The 21,016-nt window shown below is 45.5% G+C and overlaps 1 protein-coding gene across 1 annotated transcript; it reads left to right on the top strand.

Annotated features, from left to right (window-relative positions):
* Positions 1-1,060: 1,060 nt before the first annotated feature.
* Positions 1,061-7,560, top strand: arf2a (ADP-ribosylation factor 2a). Its single transcript, XM_015948706.3, has 5 exons — positions 1,061-1,162; positions 5,119-5,273; positions 5,370-5,480; positions 5,569-5,693; positions 6,843-7,560. Exons 2-5 carry the CDS (start codon positions 5,129-5,131, stop codon positions 7,002-7,004), a joined length of 543 nt encoding a protein of 180 aa, XP_015804192.1. The 5' UTR covers positions 1,061-1,162; positions 5,119-5,128; the 3' UTR covers positions 7,005-7,560.
* Positions 7,561-21,016: the final 13,456 nt, after the last annotated feature.

The following is a 21,016-nucleotide window of genomic DNA, read 5'->3' as shown; positions in this document are numbered from 1 at the left end:
AACTAACTGTCGCTTATTTTCACGCTATTTGACTACAAACCACATGGTGGCGCAGATCAGAGGTTTCAATGTTTGCAGCTACATTGAAATACAAAGAAGAAGAGGAAAAACTGAAAACGATAACGATGATGACGAAGAAGGAGAGGCCGCCGGTGTTTTGCTGAAAAAATGTTCCATGCCGTGGAAAGCCCATTTGTACGTTATGAAAGATATGATTTGTCATAAGTGTAATTCTCAGTTATCACTTCTAACCTATGATGCATTTTACGTTCTAAAAATATTTGAACTGTTTAACTTTTTTAGTTTTAAAACGTTCAATAATCAATTCATTCTCTCGTTTGCAAGTGTCAGGGTTTATGCATCTAATCCAGATTTAAAGCAGATAGTATGATGTTATAAATACTCACCTGCATTTTGAATGTCCAAGGGTTAGATATTCCAGTGCAGAATCTATAATTTAGATTCACAAATCCAAGTTTAAACCAGCCAGGCACGCATCTCCACCACAGCTGAATTATACCAAATAAACAGACTTTCTGCTAGAACAAGGTGGTTCAAAGCAAGAGTGTTATCAGAAAAGTGGGTGTGCACAACGGAGAGGTGGTATTAACGAGTTAGTTCACTAAAAGTATTAAATGATCTAAAACACCTAACAGGCTTGTGTAAGGAAATATAAGACATAGAGGTGGTGAAGTTTTATGAGGAAGTTATAGTAGCAGGAACTCAGCCTGTTAGCAAAAAGAGAATGGATTATATTTTTTTGTTTGTTGTGTTCGTTCCTTTCGTTCAGCGCTCTGGACCAGCAGGTGGCGCTAACGCAGTCAAGCTAGCTGCTATCGGAAGCTTTAAAAGTGACAGAAGAAGAAGGACACACACACACACACACACACACACACACACACACACACACACACACACACACACACACACACACACACACACACACACACACACACACACACACACACACACACACTCTCTCTCTCTCTCCTCTCTCTCTCTCTCTCTCTCTCTCTCTCTCTCTCTCTCTCTCTCTCTCTCTCTCTCTCTCTCTCTCTCTCTCTCTTTTACGGAAGGGGTACTTTTTTCGACACATCACCATCAAGCGCCATTTTGCTGTTGAACAAAACCAGCGAAGGCGGATCGAGGACTAGCATCAAAGGTATAACTTCTATTTAGGAACATTAAATATCATTCTCAAGCCTTCATTTAACGTTTAATTTAGAGCAAATTACGAAGTATTCGCCGACATTCCCACGAATATCGTTGCTTTTGATGAGTTTCATAGGTTTGAAAGCCTGGTTTAAAACTTCGCTAACAGTTTCCGTAACTTCAGCAAACACCCGGGCGTCATTCCTCGTGTTTTACTCGAAACCAGCATTTAACTGGTCTCAGTGTGTGTTTAAGTAGCTGTTCTCATTTTGAACGTGGAGCTTTGTGAATTGAATTCCAACGTAAATCTGCCGGTTGTGATTCATTGAAGCTAGCAGGCTAACGCGTCCGCGAGCTGTCACAGCCTCTCATTCATTGTCTCTGCCTACACGTTCATTCCTAACATAAAGGGTGTTTCGTCTTTTCTAGGACTAGCTTTACGTGATATTTAGTATTTAAGGTAACTCACAGCAAAGTAATTGTTAGATGAGAATGATTATTATGAAAGCTCAGCATTTCTCTACGTGGGTGTCGGTCAGCTGACGGCGCTTAACGTATGAATGAGTGAAGGCAATGTGACTGATTTATTATCGATGCACGCAGTTTGTGAGCCTTGTCAAATAATCTGGTACATTTACAAGAACTGTGAGGCTTCAGCGATCAGAAATGCTGGTCCAGTTCAAGTAAAACGGGACAGAGACCCAAAGCATCGATGTACCTGAAGTCAAAGCTCGTCCAGTGCTTAGCTTTTTTTTTTTTTTTTTTTTTTTTTTTTCAAAATTTCCTAAAGTATATAACCTTGGCTTAAATGTAACACAAACAGCACCATTAAATGTAATAATTAAGATTGGGCCACAGCTTTTCATTTATTGATGGTAACATTTGTTCAGTTCATTGTGATTACTTTGGTAATTCTTCAAACAGGATTGTGTAGCTCTGTTTTTTTCAACAGGGTCCATCTGGTGTTTGAAATCCTTGAAAAATCTTTCAATTTTAAGCTTTTAAAAGTGCTTGGATTAGAATTAAGGGCTTGGAACGGCTAGAAAACTCAACTAAAGCAGGATAACTTTTAATTAACATTCTCTTTTAGGGCTTTACTGTCCACATGTGTAAATCATCACTGGTTTGAAGTGCTTGGAAATCTTCAAAACTCACCTTTGAAATGCTCAAAGTGCTTGAATTTGATTGAGCTCCCAAACCTTGTTTTAGTTTGATTTCAATCTTTAAACTTCGACTTTGCAATTTAATGGTCACGTTGATTACCAGGAATAAGTATCTGTGTACGTCGTTGTTTATTATTATTGTTATTATCAACTCATATTCACAAACAGAAAACACTTTTTAGACTTTAGCTTTGCACAACACCTTTTTCCTGATGTTTTAAATGTATATAAAACGACAAACATCGATTTCATCAAATTAAAGAGGGAATTCTCACTTCTTGTTACCTTCTGTGATTATTAAACAGACGACTGATCCATGGATGTCTGTTCTGTTTCATCCATTGAAGTCTGTAGCTTGTATAACCTGCATCATTAAAACCAAACTTTTCAGCTTCGTTGTCAGCAGCTGAACTCGTGTGAAAGCTAAACATCCTCCAGAGAGCTACAGTCGATACCAGCTTGCCATTATTTCTGTAACACACCTCAGGGTGCTCCCAGCTTTATTAAAGTGTTTTGTTTTACTTTGTAATGGATCAGCCAGGCCCTTTAGCCTCGTATTACATAACTGGTTTTACATCATAGGATTGTGGTTGACAGCCGTCATCGGGTTTGGAAGCCCTCACCTGCTCACGCTAACCAAACAACCATGATGCAGTGTGTGCTTTCAGGAAGCTCAGCGGTGTTGTGAAAGCATACGTTTCCCACCGGTGTTGGTCTGTTGTGTTACCAGGATGTAACGTCCAAACAGGATTTTTTTCCCCTATGTTTTATTTTCTGTCTAGCAACATTTTAAACTGGATGTGTAGTTGGTGTTTGAACGCAGCTTCTTATCTGAGTTTATGTTTCTGACACTCGGCTTCAGCTGTTGGTCATGACAACACATCGTAGCAACAGACCTGTTGTTTTTATGCTTTTGGTGCAGCATGCATGAGTTTTCTGGCTGTTTGCAAAATCAAATATTTCAGTTTTTTCCCACAAGTCAGTTGGACCAAAGTTGCGCGTATTTCAATAATTCCCATCTTGATACTGGTCGTCTAAGGGCTCGGTTCCCCTCCCAGCGCGTCCGCTCTGAGGATGTTTTGCAGTCGGCAAACGAAATGTTAGCAAGATAAAGAGAAACCTTTCCTGTGTTTAAAAACAAAAAACAAAAATGGAATTAGAAACTAGACACAGTAAGAATACACCAAAGATGGTCAGGGCAAGGTTCCTTGGCATTGAGAAACACCCAGTGTGTGTGTGTGTGTGTGTGTGTGTGTGTGTGTGTGTGTGTGAACCTTCTCAGTAGATTTGACTGATTTGGTCCAAGAACATTGTAACATTTGTGAAACAAATTCTTCATCCTTGATAAATAAATATGCTTAGATGTTTTGTTGTTTTGCAGCAGGCTGTAATTTATGAAATGTTTTACAAAACCCATTTGTTTACTAAATGTTTATTTTACGATGCCTTGTTTCTGTGAAAGCTGCTCTAGATAAACAACCTTTGGGTTTTCTGTAGCATGAATGAAAAAGGCTCATTCCCGTGTTGTAGACGGGAGAATTGAGCTTCATTTGTTCATTGTTCTTTATCTGTGTCGCATTCTTCACTTTCACAATAACCTGGAAAAACAAGCTGATGCATGCTGGTGCCTTTTTGCACACAGAGTATGAAGACTTTCCCAAGGAAAAAGCAACACAACTGGTGTTAAATGGTGGCTGTATGATTGATCACTGGGCAAGAAATAAATGTGTGATATATATGTATATATATATATATATATATTTTTTTTAGGTGATATGGCAAGTCTTACATTAATATACTCATGAAACTTCAAACATTTTATCAATCCAAGTAAAAAATGTTTTGTTTTTGTGTCAGAAGGAAATAATGAGACATAATAGTTATGTCACCTTGATGTGGAAGGAACATGTATGCTCCTTTTTTTTTTGTCTTTTTCTCATGATTTTCAGGAAGTTTGATTTTATAAAATGCTGATTTGTTAATCTTTCAGTGTTTAAGCTGTTCATGCAGCCAAAACAAAGTTTCTGTGTTACATATTATTTATTTTTACGTTTTTTAAATTCAGCATGTCAAGTTTCTGGCTTTAGGTTGTATCGAATAGTTTTTATTTTGTCTGAATAGGTATTTTGAACCCATGTATGATCTGAGTACAACCCAGTACTGGATGTTTAGTCCGGTAAAGTGCTGCTTTCTGCTTCATTTGATTAGTTTTCCAAATGAAACCCAACACAGGTGATGCGTGGTGGTATGAATGTTGTTAAAACCAATGCTGCAGACCCGTATGACACAATAGGCCCCAGCCTTACTGAGTTAAAGGTTTAACATGGCACCACGGACACTTGAAAGGCTTTTTGTTGTTTGGTGATTGTAGAAGTAACAGGTGTGCAGGTTTTACACCTCCAGCCTTTGGGTGGAGTCTGTCGGTTAACGCGGAGGAGTGAACCAGATGAAACTCTTTCATGAGTGGGTGCTGCTGACTTGCGGTGGAGTTTTGAGATAAAAACAAAGATTTTGATGTTTCTACAGAACGATGTTTCCTGCTCAAAGAGTGAATGCTGCTTCATCTGAATGTGTGTTTATTTTGCAGCTAAATGCTTTAAGGGAAATAGTTTCTGCTGCAAGTAGCAGAAACGACAGAACTGCTGACCAAACCAATACTGGAAATGACCTCAGGCAGATTTCTTTATTCTGTTTAGTAATTGAAACATAAATTGGGCAAGGTGGTATTTGGTGTTGAGTTTAAAGTCTTTATAGTTGAGCCCCTCTAGTCAATAACCTAACTACTCTGTGTTTATCCCTACAGACACACCAAGATGGGGAACTTTGCAAGTCTCTTTAAAGGACTGTTTGGCAAGAAAGAGATGAGGATTCTGATGGTCGGACTAGATGCTGCTGGAAAGACCACCATTCTGTACAAGCTCAAACTGGGAGAGATCGTTACCACCATCCCTACCATTGGTGAACTGCTTTATTAGCAGGGTTCAAAGATGATCACCAGCTGATATTAGCTACTTTGAATATGCATAATGTCCCTTTCTCTCTCTCTTTTTGTAGGTTTTAATGTTGAGACTGTAGAGTTCAAGAATATCAGTTTCACGGTGTGGGATGTGGGTGGTCAGGACAAGATCCGGCCACTCTGGAGGCATTATTTCCAAAACACACAAGGTAACATATCTGGTCCTTCCACTCGGTTGTTATGAAAATGGCCTCATCCTCCTCTACATCCCATTAAGCGCCTGTTCTCTGTCTCCAGGTCTTATCTTTGTAGTGGACAGTAACGACAGAGAGCGAATCGGGGAAGCCAAGGAGGAGCTGATGCGAATGTTGGCTGAGGATGAGCTGAGGGATGCTGTGCTGCTTGTGTTCGCTAACAAACAGGTACGTTTGTGTTGGCGTTCATAAAAGCACCTGGGCTTGCTGCTCGATAAGTGTAGACTTGTTTACATGGAGAACACCCAGGTCAGTATTTCAGAGGGCTGGAACACAAATGACATCACTCACACTGCAATGGTCAGTTTTTTTGAATGCAGGGTCATTGGTGTAGGAAGTCTCACCTGGGAAGGTTTTTAAGAATCGTGTCCTTTAGTGCAAGGTAGGGATGCTGATCCAATCACGTGATGGGAAATCTGGTCCAATCACGTGATTTTCACCGGATTGGAGTCAGGTGGGAAAGATCGGATTTAACCATATATATATATATATATATATATATATATATATATATATATATATATATATATATATATATATATATATATATATATATATATATATATATATATAACCCGAAACCTGCTCAGTTTGCTGCTACTGTTCGGATAAGCCAGCCGGCACTAAAAGATTTGTTAAACAGTTTGTCTACAACAGCCAAAATGGCAAGATCGAAGTTTGTTAATCAATCAGTCAAACTTTATTTATAAAACGCTTTTCATACAAAAAAATGTAACTCGAAGTGCTTTACAGATTAAAAAGATCCCACAAATGTCTTTGACAATTAACCCCCTCAACCCAGTGATCCATATACCCACATGCACACAAAGCACACTGGAGCACCTAAGTAAACACTGGGCTGAGCTCAGATATGTAAGGAAACACAAGGAATAATGCTGTAAATCCTCTAATACAGGCCTGGGCCTTTATTTACCCAAGCACATCCTAGTAAGTATTCTATTTGGTGAGAGATAAACTTTATTGTATTTATCCTAGTGAATTTATAATTAAACAGGTAAACTAGTAGTAGCGTATTCAATGTCAAAGAAAGTCAAATGTTATCAGGAGAGGGAGAATGTTTAAATGGTGAGCAGCAGTGTTTTTAGCAGATTGTAGATGAAAGTAGTCGAGTGTGGAAAGTGGTCAGTGTGTCCTCCAGCAGTCTAAGCCTATAGCAGCATAACTACAGCGATAACTCTGGATAACCTAGCCTTTTAGATGGAGGCATGTTGGAGGCTGGGCAAGGGCAATCTGTCTTTGATCTGATGTTATAATTTCCTCTCTAATGTATTATTCATGTTGTCTCTGCCCTGCCAGGACTTGCCGAATGCCATGAATGCAGCCGAGATCACGGACAAGCTTGCCCTGCACTCCCTCCGCCATCGTAACTGGTATATCCAGGCCACATGTGCTACTAGTGGAGACGGGCTCTATGAGGGTCTGGACTGGCTTTCAAGCCAGCTAAAGCACGCTAAATGATCCACCCCCCATCTGTCGGCCATGTCTGCAGTGTTTTGGGGGCAGCACTGGCCTCGGTCCCACCCTCTCCTCGCCTTTTCCGTTTCTTCTGAGTAATTCTGGACCCGTGGCCAGTGCTGCTCAGCATCCATGTACTGTATGTGTGTGTTTGGAGAAGTAACGTTGAGTGTGTGTGAGAGTTGTAATGTGTGTGTGTTGAGCTAAGTGGGAGCAGCCCTGCTGTGCCTTGAACACGGTTAGCTCTCAGTCAACCCATTCCTCCGGTGTCGGCACGTCCTACGGTGCTGGTTTCCACAAGGCTAAAAGCAAAGAACGGTCCTGAGTGCTCTGTGTCTTCAAAACGAATGTTTCTAAACAAACCAAATGGCAACAAATCAGTTTTTACAGTTTCTAGGTACATTAAAACCTTATGGTATGGCTCCTTTCACCCTCCAAAGCTCTAACATCCGGTCAGTGTTTAATTATTAGTGTTGCGTTCTTGTGTGATCAAACGATGCATACAACTTAAAATGTTTAGTCATGAAGCTGCAGGTGTTTGATCAAAATAATTCATATTTGGCACTTATGCATGTGGCTAAGTTCCACATGTTAATGGTTTTGATCCAGATCAGTCGTGGCTGAACGTTTTTGCTTTATTATTCCTAAATAGATTTGTGTTTTTCCCAAATGAAAAAGGTCACGAGATCCAGTCTGGATCTGGTAAAGGCAATAAATGTAGTTGTGCATGTTTACATATTTGGAGGAGTGTAACTATTGCATGGTGTGTTTGTATCGCTGAAGCCTGACCGGGCTTCAGATACACTCGGTTCATTGTTACAACCAGTTGCTCCCACTCTCGCTCTTTATTTCCTTTGGGGGGGGGGGGGGGGGGGGGGGGGTTGTTACCAGGTGTGTTGTCCTTTTATGGATGAAATACTCTTGGGACCAAATGATTGACTTCAGAAAGGCGTTGTTGTGTTGAGTTTTAGATTTGTCTGCAGAAAAGGCAGCAGCCAGCTTTTGTGTTCATGCTTATGTCCCCGACGCCGTTGCTGTGATCGATGGCGTGTTTTCAATCTGAGGTGTTTAAAACAGCCTTATAAATGCATATGTAGAGCTCCAGGCTTTGTGCTTCAGGTGGGGGTGCGTCCCCTGTTTGGTATTTACACGACATTATACCATTTGTACAAACACATCGCAACATGTGCATGTGTGAAGGCAGCTGTTTTATCCGTCAGCTGTTGCAGTAAACACACACACACACACACACACACACACACACACACACACACACACCCACACCCACCCCGACTCTCTCTGTTTCTCTACACCAGCAGATCTAAGAATGTTGCTCCAGGGTAACCAGAATAGTTTTCCTCACACCTTTTTTCCCAGAACCAGAACCCAGTCTACAACAGTTCCCGCTGAGTGAGGATGGCTGCACACTTAGTTTTCACTGACCTCTACAGGGAGCTGCAAGTTCCCAATTTTGTTTTCTATAACTGGACATTTTTCTTTGAAAGTTGTAATGGAATGACTAATCTTTGACCTTGTTATTTTATTCATTGAATTAATAAAGTATTGATCAATTAAAAGAAACAAGTCTGTTAGAAGTGTTTTAACGTGACATTTTCTATCATCCTTTGGCCAGATGTGAAGCTTTAATTTGCCAGATCACTTGTGTACAGATGACACGTGTGCATATGTATTTCTTTCTTTTCTTTTAATGCCTTTTAAAACTCATCATGTAACCTCTGATAAATGCACTATAATAAAAAGAATATCTATTGTATGCTACTGGACTAAATGATTTTGATAGGATTTAGCAGAGTTTTACTCTTAATGATGAATCCAACACTTAACTTTTTCATCCACGAGCCATATAAACCTTTATATTGATATCTAATAAAGGGATTAATACCTAAAGGTGCTGTTTAACATGTAGAGCTGAGTTGCACTTCTTCAGTGACGCCACTGGAGGGCAGTAAAGATATTAACATAAAAATTTTACGTGTGAATTGTACCTTTAAAAGCTGTTGCAGGACAGGTTTACTATATATACTAAATATATTTAAATGGTTACCAGATCTGCCCATTACACTTTCATTTTCTGTATCATTTTAAACTTTGGTGGCAAATTCTTCATAGAGGTGTTGACCTGGCCTTGCTAGACCGGCAAGGACCCATACTCGTAAGCATCCTACCCGTGGATTCAGACACCCACAGTTGTGTTTCTGACGTCCCTTACTTGAAGCAGAGTTTTCAGCCGCATTCCAAAAAGCATGTGATAAGAGAGCTGAAAGACTAGTAGCATAAGCAGCTGGTGTACCTGGCGTGACAGTGGTCACTGCGGGTCCACAGTCCAACAGAACATTCACAGGCAAAAGGGGCTCTCTGCCATGCACCACAAAGAAAGGAGAAAAGACAGTGCTGGAATGAACACTGGAGTTATAAGCCATTTCAAACTGTGACAGATACTGGTCCCATTCACTTCCTTCCTGTGCAATGAATTTAGAAAGCTGGTCTTTCAAAGTTCGGTTTAGTCTCTTAACCATGCCATCCGACTGGGCATGGTATGGTGACATCCGAGTTTTCGTGATACCAAGTCTGGTGCAAAGATGTTTGATGAGGCCAGATTCAAACTGACGGCCTTGATCAATAAGAATGGATTCAGGGATTCCATGTTGTCTGATATAGTCCTCAAAGATACTGTAGCGGGCCAGGGCTGTTCGGGGTTTGTTCTGTTATTACAGTTATGTGCTTGTTGTCATGTTGTGGTGACGGGTGACGCACTCTCTCGGCGACTGCTTTTCCGATGAGAGCACGCCCTTTTTTTTTGTTGTTGCTGTGGCCGTGCTGAGGAGTGTAAGATTAAACGGGTGCTCCCAAAGAAACCTGTCTCTTCCGTGACTGAGCTCACCACATTGGTGTCAGAAGTGGGATACTCACCCTTGCCATAATGGAGAGAGACATTCGGAGGCTGGAGCAAGCTATCGAGGAGAACATTACCCGCCTGGAAAGCTGGCGATTGAAGAGAGAGGATGTGAGCGGCCATGTAAGCTCCCCGATGGCGCGAGCGCACCGAGGCGGCGTCCCGCCGCGACCGATGCTAGGGCAATGCTTGATGGGCTGCCTCCATCGGCCGACACACGGGCCCCCGACAGCGAGCAGTGATGCCTGCAACGCCAGCTAAAGTACCGAAGTATAACGGGCTAACCCCGCTAGAGCCCTACCTCTCACAAGTACGGCTAGCCGCGAGACATAATGGCTGGAGCGACGGTGAGGCTGCTACATACCTAGCGCTAGCGTTGGAAGGAGATGCACTGCAGGTACTCCTCGACCTAGCCGCGTCAGAGCAGCATGAGCTCCTGGCCCTCACCACAGCACTCGAGAGGCGATTTGGGCAGCGGCACTCCACTGATCAGAGCAGGGAGCAGCTGACCAACCGGAGCCGTAGGCCGGGGAAGAGCCTGGGCACCTTTGCAGCAGATGTGTTGCTGTATGCTCGTCGTGGCTTCCCAGAGTTCCCAGCAGCAGCCCGGGAGGAGCTTAGCCTGCATGCTTTCCTGCGAGGACTTTTCCCAGCGCGACTGCGCCAACACGTCCGCCTGGCCATGCCTCAGACTCTCAGTGAGGCACTCCTTCAGGCTGAAAGGGCCAAGCTGGTGCTCGCCTCGCCACCCCACCAGCAGGTGCCGCCCCCCAAGCTACCCTCAAATCAGAGCCGCAGACTGTGACGGGGAGGGGGCGGTCGCAGAGGTATGTCAGCTGCGGCCCTCGGTGCCTCGGAGGCGTCCTCGTCGTCCCACTGACCGCTGTTACCGGTGCGATGAGCCTGGCCACGTGGCGCGTGACTGCCCGGCACCTGCCCCGACGGTCAGAACTACGGAGCCTCCGGGAAACGGGGTGGGAGTGGTGTAGTGAGGGGACCACCGCCCCAGCTTTCTGTCCCCCTCCAAGGACGATGCACGGTGGTGGGCCGGGTTGGGCACCTCAAGGGACTCTACCTGAGCTGCTGCATTGAGGGCCAGCCATGCCGGACCCTGGTGGACACGGGGTCTACCATCTCCCTACGACCTGGCGTGCTCCCTGGAACGTCCGTGTTGTTGGTGAAGGGTTGGACGCCTACCGACACCCAGCTGATGACAGTGACGGGAGAGAGAACTGATATGCGGGGGAAGAAACCGTTGCAGATCCGAGTGAGGGAACTGGAGCCGATTCACGACTTCTGGCTGGCTGACCAGTGCATCATCGGCCTTGATCTGCTGACCCGCTGGGGGGCCTGCGTCGACACCACAAAGCGGGCTATCACTCTTGGCACAGAGACTCTCGCCCTCCAGTGCGGGCAAAAGCAGGGAGCGGAGGGGACCAGAGACAGGCGTCAGGCAGCTGCCGCTCAGCAGATTTTGGGTGCCAGTGGTTCCGGGTCATCTCTACTCACCTCAAGCCCGGCCCCTCACCCCAACAAATCTCCCTCGACTGAGACAACCGAGGCTGTTGGTGACCTGTGGCAGCACAGCAGCTTAGGTCTCAACGGTGATCAGCGCCAGCGGTTGACGTGCCTTCTGGATGAGAATGTGGACATCTTTGCCGCCAGTGACAAAGACTGCAGGTAGACAGGGCTGGTCCAGCACACTATCGACACCGGCTCTGCCCAACCCATCCGTCTACGCCCACACCGGCTGCTCCTCTCAAAACGGCAGGTGGCGGAGGAAAAGATCTGTGAGATGTCTGCGGCTGGGGTGATCGAGCCATCCAACAGCCCATGGGCGGCACCCGTGGTCCTGGTGGGGAAGAAGGATGGCAGCCCGAGGTTCTGCGTGGACTTTCGCCGTCTCAACGCATTCACCAAGAAGGACTCGTACCCGCTTCCACGGATCGACGAGGCCCTAGATTACGTCTGCGGCTCCAGCTGGTTCAGCTCTCTTGACCTATGCAGTGGTTACTGGCAGGTGGAGCTAGCTCCTGAAGCAAGGTCTAAGACTGCATTCACCATTGGACAGGGGCTGTGGCAGTTCAGGGTCATGCCCTTTGGGCTTTTCAATGCGCCAGCGACGTTTGAGAGGCTGATGGAGAGGGTGCTCGTGAACGTCCCTCATAGCCACTGTGTTGTGTACCTGGATGACCTGTTGGTACACGGTGGCGACTTCAACAGTGCACTGTCCCACCTGAGCGAGGTCATCGTGCCATCCGTCGAGCCGGGCTGCGGCTCAACCCTGCGAAGTGCCGGCTGTTGACGAAAGAGACTACATTCTTAGGCCATGTGATCAGCGCTCAGGGTATCGCCACCGATCCCGCTAAGGTGGCGGCAGTCCGGAATTGGCCGACCCCCTCGGACGTCAAAGAACTGCGGAGCTTCCTGGGCCTAGCCTCCTACTACCGTCGGTTCATTAAGGGGTTCGCGACGACAGCCAGCCCCCTCCACCGCTTAACCGACAAGGGCCAGCCGTATGGCTGGAGTGATGCCTGCACTGCGGCATTCGCACAGCTGAAGGAGGCCCTCACCAGAGCCCTAGTCCTGGCCTACCCTGACACCCGGCAACCCTTCATTGTGGACACTGACGCTAGCAATGTAGGAGTCGGGGCGGTCCTTTCTCAGCAGGACGATGCTGGAGAACGAGTGGTGGCATACTTCAGCCGAGCACTGGGGCGAGCCGAGAGGAACTACTGTGTGACCCGGCGGGAGCTGCTGGCCGTGGTGCTAGCAGTGCGGCACTTCCAGCCATATCTGCACGGCTGCCTGTTCCTCCTGCGCACAGACCATGCATCTCTGACTTGGCTCCTGAACTTCAAACACCCAGAGGGTCAGGTGGCCCGCTGGCTGGAGGTCCTTCAGGGTTACGACTTTGAGATCCAGCATCGGGCAGGTCGACAGCATGGCAACGCTGATGCCCTTTCCAGAAGGCCCTGCATGGCCGTCGAGTGCCGCTACTGAGTGGGTCCAGGAGGCGCAGGGGGTGGTTGCTGCTCAGGCCACAGCCAGCGGAGGGGGGTGGCTCCCATTGGCCCCGCAGCAGCTGAAGCGGGAGCAGGAGGCTGATGCGATGCTGGTGCAGGTGGGGGCCTGGCTGGAGGCGGCGCAATGCCCCGACTGGACGGGGGTGACGGGACAGGAGCCCGAAGTGAAGGCCTACTACTCCCAGTACAACAACCTGGAGACCCACAACGGCCTCCTGTACCGGCGATGTCGGGCCCCCGGGCAGGGCAGAGATCTCCTGCAGCTGTTGGTGCCTCGGTCGCTGCGGTCGCAGGTGCTCGAGCTTGTCCACGGCTCGGTGGGGGCCGGCCACTATGGGAATGCCAAAACTCTCCGCCGTCTCAGAGGACGGTTCTACTGGCCTGGCTGTCGACGGGATGTGGAGCTTCATGTGCACTGTTGTGACACCTGCATGGCACAGAAAGGCCCAATTCAACGCTCCACTGCCCCTCTTCAACAGTACCTGGTGGGGGCCCCGATGGAGAGAGTGTGAGTGGATGTCCTAGGGCCTTTCCCTGTTACGGAGTCAGGGAATCGGTACCTGTTAGTGGCCATTATTTCACAAAGTTGCCGGAGGCCTACGCTGTGCCGGACCAGAGTGCGTCGACGACGGCGGAGAAGCTGGTAGAGGAGATGTTCACCCGGTTTGGAAGGATGTCAAGATATGGTAAGGCAGATTAAAAATGGTTTACAGCAGACTTCGCGTCTCCTGTGATGGATAATCTGTAGATAGAAGTACAGCCAGGTGAGCTTGAGGTCAGCTTGACCCAGCTGAGGAAGTGTGACTTTTGGGTCACAAATGAGACCATTACATATTGCTACAATAGGAACACAGTCCGATGAAGGCCGTCACCTCTGTAACTGTCCTGGGCGTAGGCCACCCCTACACTTTGTCCACATTCCTAGCATCTGGCTGGAGGCCACGGCAGGAAATTACATGTCCTAAAAAGGTAACTTGACGCTGTGCCAGATGACATTTCCTGGCCTTCAACTTGAGACCCGCTGAGCGAAATCGGTCAGACTTCTCGCAGACTCTGAAGATGATCTGTAAAAGAGCGACTGAAGACAAGGACATCATCCAAGTAAATCAAACAATCTTTCCAATGTAGACCGTGGAGCACCAACTCCATAAGTCTCTGAAATGTTGGGGGAGCATTCATTAAACGCATTGGCATGACTGAACTGAAACAGTCTGCTACCTGTACTGAATGCTGTGTTTTCCCTATCACAAGGGTCTAGTTCAACCTGCCAGTATCCGTTGGATAGGTCCATGGTACTGAACCAGCAGGCACCCGAAAGGCAGTCCAGTGCATCAGCAGGATGTGGCAAAGGATATGAGTCCTTTACAGTAGCTGCATTCAACTTCCTATAATCTATGCAGAATCTGAAGTCACCATCTTTCTTTCTCACCAGAACTATCGGCGAAGACCAGGGGCTGCAGCTCTCCTCGATGATGTCACGGGAGAGGAGGTCCTGCACCTGCCTGTCTATCTCTGCTCGGATGTTGGGTGAAGTTCTGTACGCTTGTTGTTCGATGGGGGAGTGTCCCTGTTCGGATACTGTGTCTCACTACATTGGTGCGCCCATAGTCTTGATCATGACCACTGAAGACGTCACTGTACGTCTGCAAGAGAGATTGTAGTTGTCGTCGCTGAATGATCCAGGTGAATCTCAGGTGGACATGTTACCGGTGTGGGGGTGTCCGTCGTCTGAACCACACCTATGGTGGGCCCCACTACGTATTAGTCATCGTGGTCATCTTTCCCTATGGGATAAAAATCACCTAGGAGGGTGTCAGGAGGTACTTGGATGTTAGTTGTCGTAGGATTCATTACCCTGATGTAGGCCAAGCCGGTCTGTACTTGAGTTAATGTGCGTGCTGCTAGCAGTCCGTGATGGCTCAGTAAACTGGGCTCCAGAACACCTGTGTATTCTGTTTCAAGATCAGGTACTCCTATTGAGGGTTGAACCTTAGCCAAAACTGTCATTTGTGATCTAGCAGGTACGTTATTGGAGATAGAGTGACAGCACTACAGCTCAAAGGGGCAGTCTCTGTGGTGCATAAAGAGGTACAACACTATGATTTTCCACTTTACATACACCCTGTGTCAAGTCCAGAACCGTGTGATGGGCTAACAAAAAATCCCAACCCAAAATAAGGGGTTGTGTGACATTCCTAACCACCTGGACTATGTGTGTAAAAACTTCACCACCTAACCTAATGGTTACCGGAAGCATTCCGAGATTGTCCAGATGATCCCCTGTTACAGATCTAGGAAAAATGTGAGCGCACGCAAAGGGTTTGAACGTAGAGAGGGAATGGATAACCTGAAAGCGTCACTAAACAGTGAGATGTCTGATCCAGTGTCTAAATAGACTTTTGTGGAAATATTCTCAATAACTGCAAGCACATGTGGTGTAGAGGTGCCACGTTGTGATGGAAATACTGGTCGGGAAAAGGAATAGCGAGAAAAAAAGTAATAATTTCTGTCCAACTCAATCGACTAGGAGACACAAAACGTCTGCTCAGTGGTTAGAGCAACAACTGTCAACTGTTCATCTTCATAAACAAGCCACTCTTTAGCGACCACGGACAATGTCTGATTAGCTCCCACCAGACGCCTCTAGTTCACTGCCTCAGTCCACAGGAAAAACACCGCTGCCACCGGTCTGTAACCCTTATTTGTTGATAGGTGCCGGCTCTCGGTGGGTAAATGGAAGACGGGCTACAGTTGTGATTTATAATCCTCTTTATTGCCTAACAGCAGGACAGAACCAAAAACTCCCACACCGCAGATTGCCGCTGCTTCCTTCACTTCCTCCTCCTCCCTCTCTCCCTGCCTGTCTTCTCCTCAACCACCAGCAGGTGGTGTAAAAAGATCAGTCTCTTCTTTTAATACAGCACTCAAATCTACATAAACACAAAAATTACTGTACTGCCCAAAATAATGAAATACCCAACACATTAATTGTTTAAACCTTAGATAAAGACTACACACACAATGTTTTTCATTTTTGTTCCAACAACACACTCCTCTGAATTTGACTTTGCCTCTCCAGTGCTCCTTATCCACATTTCTGTTGAATGCCATCTTTCCACTTGCGTGGATCCACCTGCCTGTCGACGCATCCGACCACTGGTTGGTCAGGTGCTGCGTGCCGTCAATCATTGCATAACTTCTCTCCTTTTGTTCTCCCCAGCGCCCGGTGCGCTTCATGGTAGTGATGCGCCTTTTACGCATTCAGAGAGAATGCGTCTGTGGTGGTGCGTCAGGACGAGCACACCTGCGGCGGAGCAGATGGGATAGCCTGGGCAGCGTGTGCAACAGCATGTGAAGCACATCAGTAATCTGACGTCCTCCTCTACAAACAGGTGACAGATGCAGGCGTCTTTCCCCCATGAGCTCGGTTGGACCTGTGCGATCATGTCACGCAGGGAAACAGGAGGAGCGTCCGATTGGTTGAGGACGAGTGTTTGTGTGTGTGATCCTAGCTGTGACAAAACGAGGCCTCTCTTTGAGCGTGTTCATTTGCATCCGAATGGGCGGGACCAGGGGCGTAGCACCAAATTCTGGGCCCTAGGTACAAGTCTTCTAGGTGGGCCCCCATGCTCAATTACTTAATATCTCTCTTACACATTTTTTGTCATGCTAAAAGACAAGATAATAAATATGATCTTAGTTTAACCTCTATATTGAGCAAATACAAATGCCAGCATAATAAAAGTGAAATGCCCAGACTTCACATATAGATTATTTTTGTTTGCCAACAGTGTGTTCAAACAAAAATCCTGGAATTTATTTTCCAGTAAATGCCCACTGACGGGTCTTCATGTTAGCAAAATCACTTATGAGATCTTTAAAGTCCAATCCTTTGGCTAATTGGCTTTCACTAGAAAGAAGAGCTAGGCTGTTCAGTCTATCCTGAGACATTGTTGATCTCAAATAATTTTTCACCAGTTTCAGTTTGCTAAAAGCCCGTTCACCCCCAGCAACAGTCACAGGTAGTGTGCAAAATATCCTCAGTCCAATACAAACTTCTCCAAAAATGCTCTGTAATTGCATCCTGTAGATGGGATTAAGCAGCTCAAGAGGAGACCGAATGTGTGGAAATGTGGCACCATATATTGTTCTCAGGTGTAACATCTCATTCTCAAATTCAGCTGTGAGATCCTTTTAATATTTTCTCATCAGTGCCTGGCATGATATCTTCATCTGCTCTTCAGTCATGTCTGTCATGGTTCATGATGTTAAGCTTTGCTGATATATATTGATATATTAAATACATATGACATGAAATAAACCAGGTTCTCTCTGTGAATGTAATGTACTCTAAATTTAATAATCCCTGCATTATCAGCCAAATTATAAGATTGTCCGTTTTCAAGATCAAATATAAAGAAATTTAAAATAGGCTTAAAATATCTAACCAAGTCAATAACAATCCTCTAACACCAGTGTCATCATGCTATACAAAAAACAGTGGCAGCTTCTCATTCCTGAGATTACCACGAATCCATCGATACCAAGTTTGTCCTGGTCCATGACTGGGAAGGAGCTGAAATATCCACACAGAGTGAACCTGTTTTTACTGCGAGGTTGCGAATTAATTGGCGGCGGCCGCCCGCGATAATAATTCTGATTAATATATATATTAATTAATTAGTGTTTTCACTGATAACACTAATTAATTTATATTTGATCTCGATGGTGAAACTAAAGGCGTTTAACACTGAACACCTAACATGAATGCAGCTTCTGAGAGCTAGCTAATATCAGCTAAAACTGTGTTCTGCTGCTGCTGCTGCTCACCTTCCTTCTTGAAAAACCTAGTCAATACTTGCTTCTGTTCAATTAACTTTTTCTCCTTCTTTTCTTTTCTTTTCTGGAAGCCAGATTTCCCTTTCTTGGGAAAAGACATGACTGACTCTCCTGCCTCCAGCTCTGGCTGTCGGCATCTGCGATGTCTCATTAGCTGTACATGCGGCCGTGCAGCCCCTGGCCGCTGGTGTGGACTAAACCACTTTGCACATTTTTAAGGGGTGATAGATGCCTCAGAGATTATTCAGTTATTATTTTTAAGGCGACATTCTGTTTCTTAACCTCTTTATCCAGGTAAAGGGAAGTTTATTAAGACATTAAGTAAGTTGGGGGGAAAAACAACAACAATAAAACATTTTTATTCAAAGCTGTCTCAGGGCCCCTCCCTGCAGTGGGCCCTGGGTAAACGGTACCCTTTCCCCCCCAGTCCGACGCCCCTGGGCGGGACAGCAGCGCTAGGGGAGGACTGTGGATGGCTGGTATTTACTTAGAAATGGGCATTTTTTTCGGAAATCATGAAGATTTCGACTAATAATTTCTTAGTAATAAATAACCAGAATGACGACCGGTACTCACCATACCCTGGAGAAAAAGTCCTTAATGCTTAGTGCACTGACAGAGAGTAAGAGATAAGTGGCATTCATAAGGAGAGCAGGAACCCAGAAGTGATGATGTTTTTGTTTAACTTAAAGAACACGGGTCGTGCATGGGGGTGGGGTATTTAAACATCACAACACTTGTGTCATTTCCCACCTTGCATTAGCAGCTAGTTCCCTCTATCCTGGAATTACAAGATCCTCATGGGCCTCAGGTTTTTTTTGTTTTGTTTAAACTTCCAGATTATTTCAGGCCGTGGCGGGGTCTTCTGTCTCACCATTCCAACACATTTAGCCTTTTCTCCTGACAGCCTTTCTCACTGTCCTAAATGCTGTAGTTACTGAACACAGCTGAAAAGATTATTATAATGTGCGAACACACACTACATACACACACAGGGCTGCTCTTGACCTTTACCAGGTGTGCTGCGTGCACTTATTCTCACCTAAAAATGTGGCATTACACTTTTTAGTTCACCGCACATTCATAGCATCTCTTTATGCCTTCTTGTTACGTCTCCCTGGCCTGTGGTGGTGAGTAATCAGTCTCAGCCACCGAAGTGTGGTTTTGGTGTGTTGAGTCATTTCATAGTAATTTATACACCACTGTATACAAATGTATGAAAGACGTCTACAAATATGAACATCACCAGGGTTTGAATTAAACACAGGCTGCCGGGGGAGCTCCTCATCTGACCTCTGTTTGGGGGAGGCATTTGATCCAGTCAGGGGGGAGTTTCTGTCAGTCTAATACCTCTGAGAGCCAGGGTGGGGGCATTCATGGGCCTGTGGCAGTGATCAGGGGACTCCCCTTTGTTGTGTCAAATGTTTTCGGGGGAGCCCATCACCCTTTTAGGGGAGCTGGGCTCCCCTTCGCTCCACTGTAATTTAAACCCTGATCATCACTGTTTATTTATAACTGTTGAGATGGATTCGTTTACTTGTGAGGCCCTAGGAAGTTAAACTTCACAATATTTCTAAACTAGTTAAAATCCTTTAAAATCTTTGGTCCTGTCAGGGATGACTCAAGGACTATGATGCTAAATCTAAGATCTGTTTCTGTGAGGACAGTCGCTTCTATCAGCCATCTAAAAACTTTCCAAAAGCTGTGGGGTATGAGTTTGGGTGATTCAAAGCTACTAAAATAACAAATCTGAGCGTATCAACTTTAACGTTTGCTAATTTATAGTTGTTGCTGTGTTTGCCAACAATGATTATCTCAGGCGGCCATGTTGAATTGGGTTGGCTCCAAACGTTAATCAGCTGTAAATGTTCATCCAATGATTATTTTCTTAGAGCGTTAATAAAGATATTTTGCTAATGAACACACACAGACAGACAAAACAATGAAAACAAGATTATATAAGCGTCTGAATGCTTAAGGATGTATGTCGTCTTAATACACTCAGACAGGTGGGGTTCTCAGCCTGAGTATGAAATTGTAAGACTTCTCACCAGAAGTAACTGCGTTAGTACACATCAGCATCAACTATAAGACGTTTTCCTGCAGAATCAGTTATTCAGCACATTTTTCTGGCTGCAGTTTTAATGAATGGCTTTTACATGCAATCAAAATGGATCTGTAGGTTTCTTCTGTCCCTGGTGACCTCCTCCCAGAGGAGACCTGCACTGCAGCAATTTTCATTTTCATCGATCCGGCTCAATTTAGGAGCAATGGAAATCAGTCGTAAAGAACAGAGGAATAATATGTTTGTTTCAGTTACTGTGCATGTGCCTGGTCTATCTGTGTTTTGATTTTAGAACATAATCTTAGTTTTAACCGCGGGTGCACGTTTGTGAAACAGGAATGGTCCCTTTTATGTGCTGGCACGCTGAAGTCACAGAAGGTGCACAGCAGTGCACTCGCAGCTCAGCTGGTGTTTTAAAATTTTGACCATCCAACGAACGCACGCACGCACGCACACACACGCGCGCGCACACACACACACACACACACACACACACACACACACACACACACACACACACACACACACACACACACACACACACACACACACACACACACACACACACACACACACACACACACACACACACACACACACACACACACACACACACACACACACACACACACACACACCAGTGACTCTAATGCACGATTTCTGAAGACTGGTCATTTCTGGCCTTTCCACATCGCCATGGAAACACAGGATTCATCTGTTTCCTCAGCGGTGGATTTACACAGGCCAAGAGAACCTTTAGCTTCACACAGATGGAATGATGATTATTAAGAACAAGTTAAATGAAAATGTAATAGGAACATTTGTGTTTTATAAAAAGAGCTCTGTGACGTCATGAAATCTGCCACATTATTTCCCACACACCAATGAAATCCATATTTTCATACCTCTCCATCCATTTTCTCAAAGCCTCGTTTAATATGGATGCTGCTTGTGAAGCTCTAACAAATGTAGAGGAGTGAAGAAAACTACATGGAGCACTTCAGAAAATGCCATTACTGCAATAAAACCAAACATAGGGTGTATTTTTGTATCACACACACACACACACACACACACACACACACACACACACACACACACACACACACACACACACACACACACACACAAACACACACACACACACACACACACACACACAAAAACACAC

Source organism: Nothobranchius furzeri, chromosome 5 (genome assembly GCF_043380555.1).
Source record: "Nothobranchius furzeri strain GRZ-AD chromosome 5, NfurGRZ-RIMD1, whole genome shotgun sequence".
Classification (NCBI taxonomy): domain Eukaryota; kingdom Metazoa; phylum Chordata; class Actinopteri; order Cyprinodontiformes; family Nothobranchiidae; genus Nothobranchius; species Nothobranchius furzeri.
This window is presented reverse-complemented; position numbering and strand designations above follow the sequence as displayed.

Coding starts and splice junctions, on each gene's coding strand:
- arf2a (XM_015948706.3), top strand. CDS start 5,129: ATGGGGAACTTTGCAAGTCTCTTTAAAGGACTGTTTGGCAAGAAAGAG. Junction 5,274..5,369: donor TACCACCATCCCTACCATTG/GTGAACTGCTTT, acceptor CTCTTTTTGTAG/GTTTTAATGTTGAGACTGTA. Junction 5,481..5,568: donor TTATTTCCAAAACACACAAG/GTAACATATCTG, acceptor CTCTGTCTCCAG/GTCTTATCTTTGTAGTGGAC.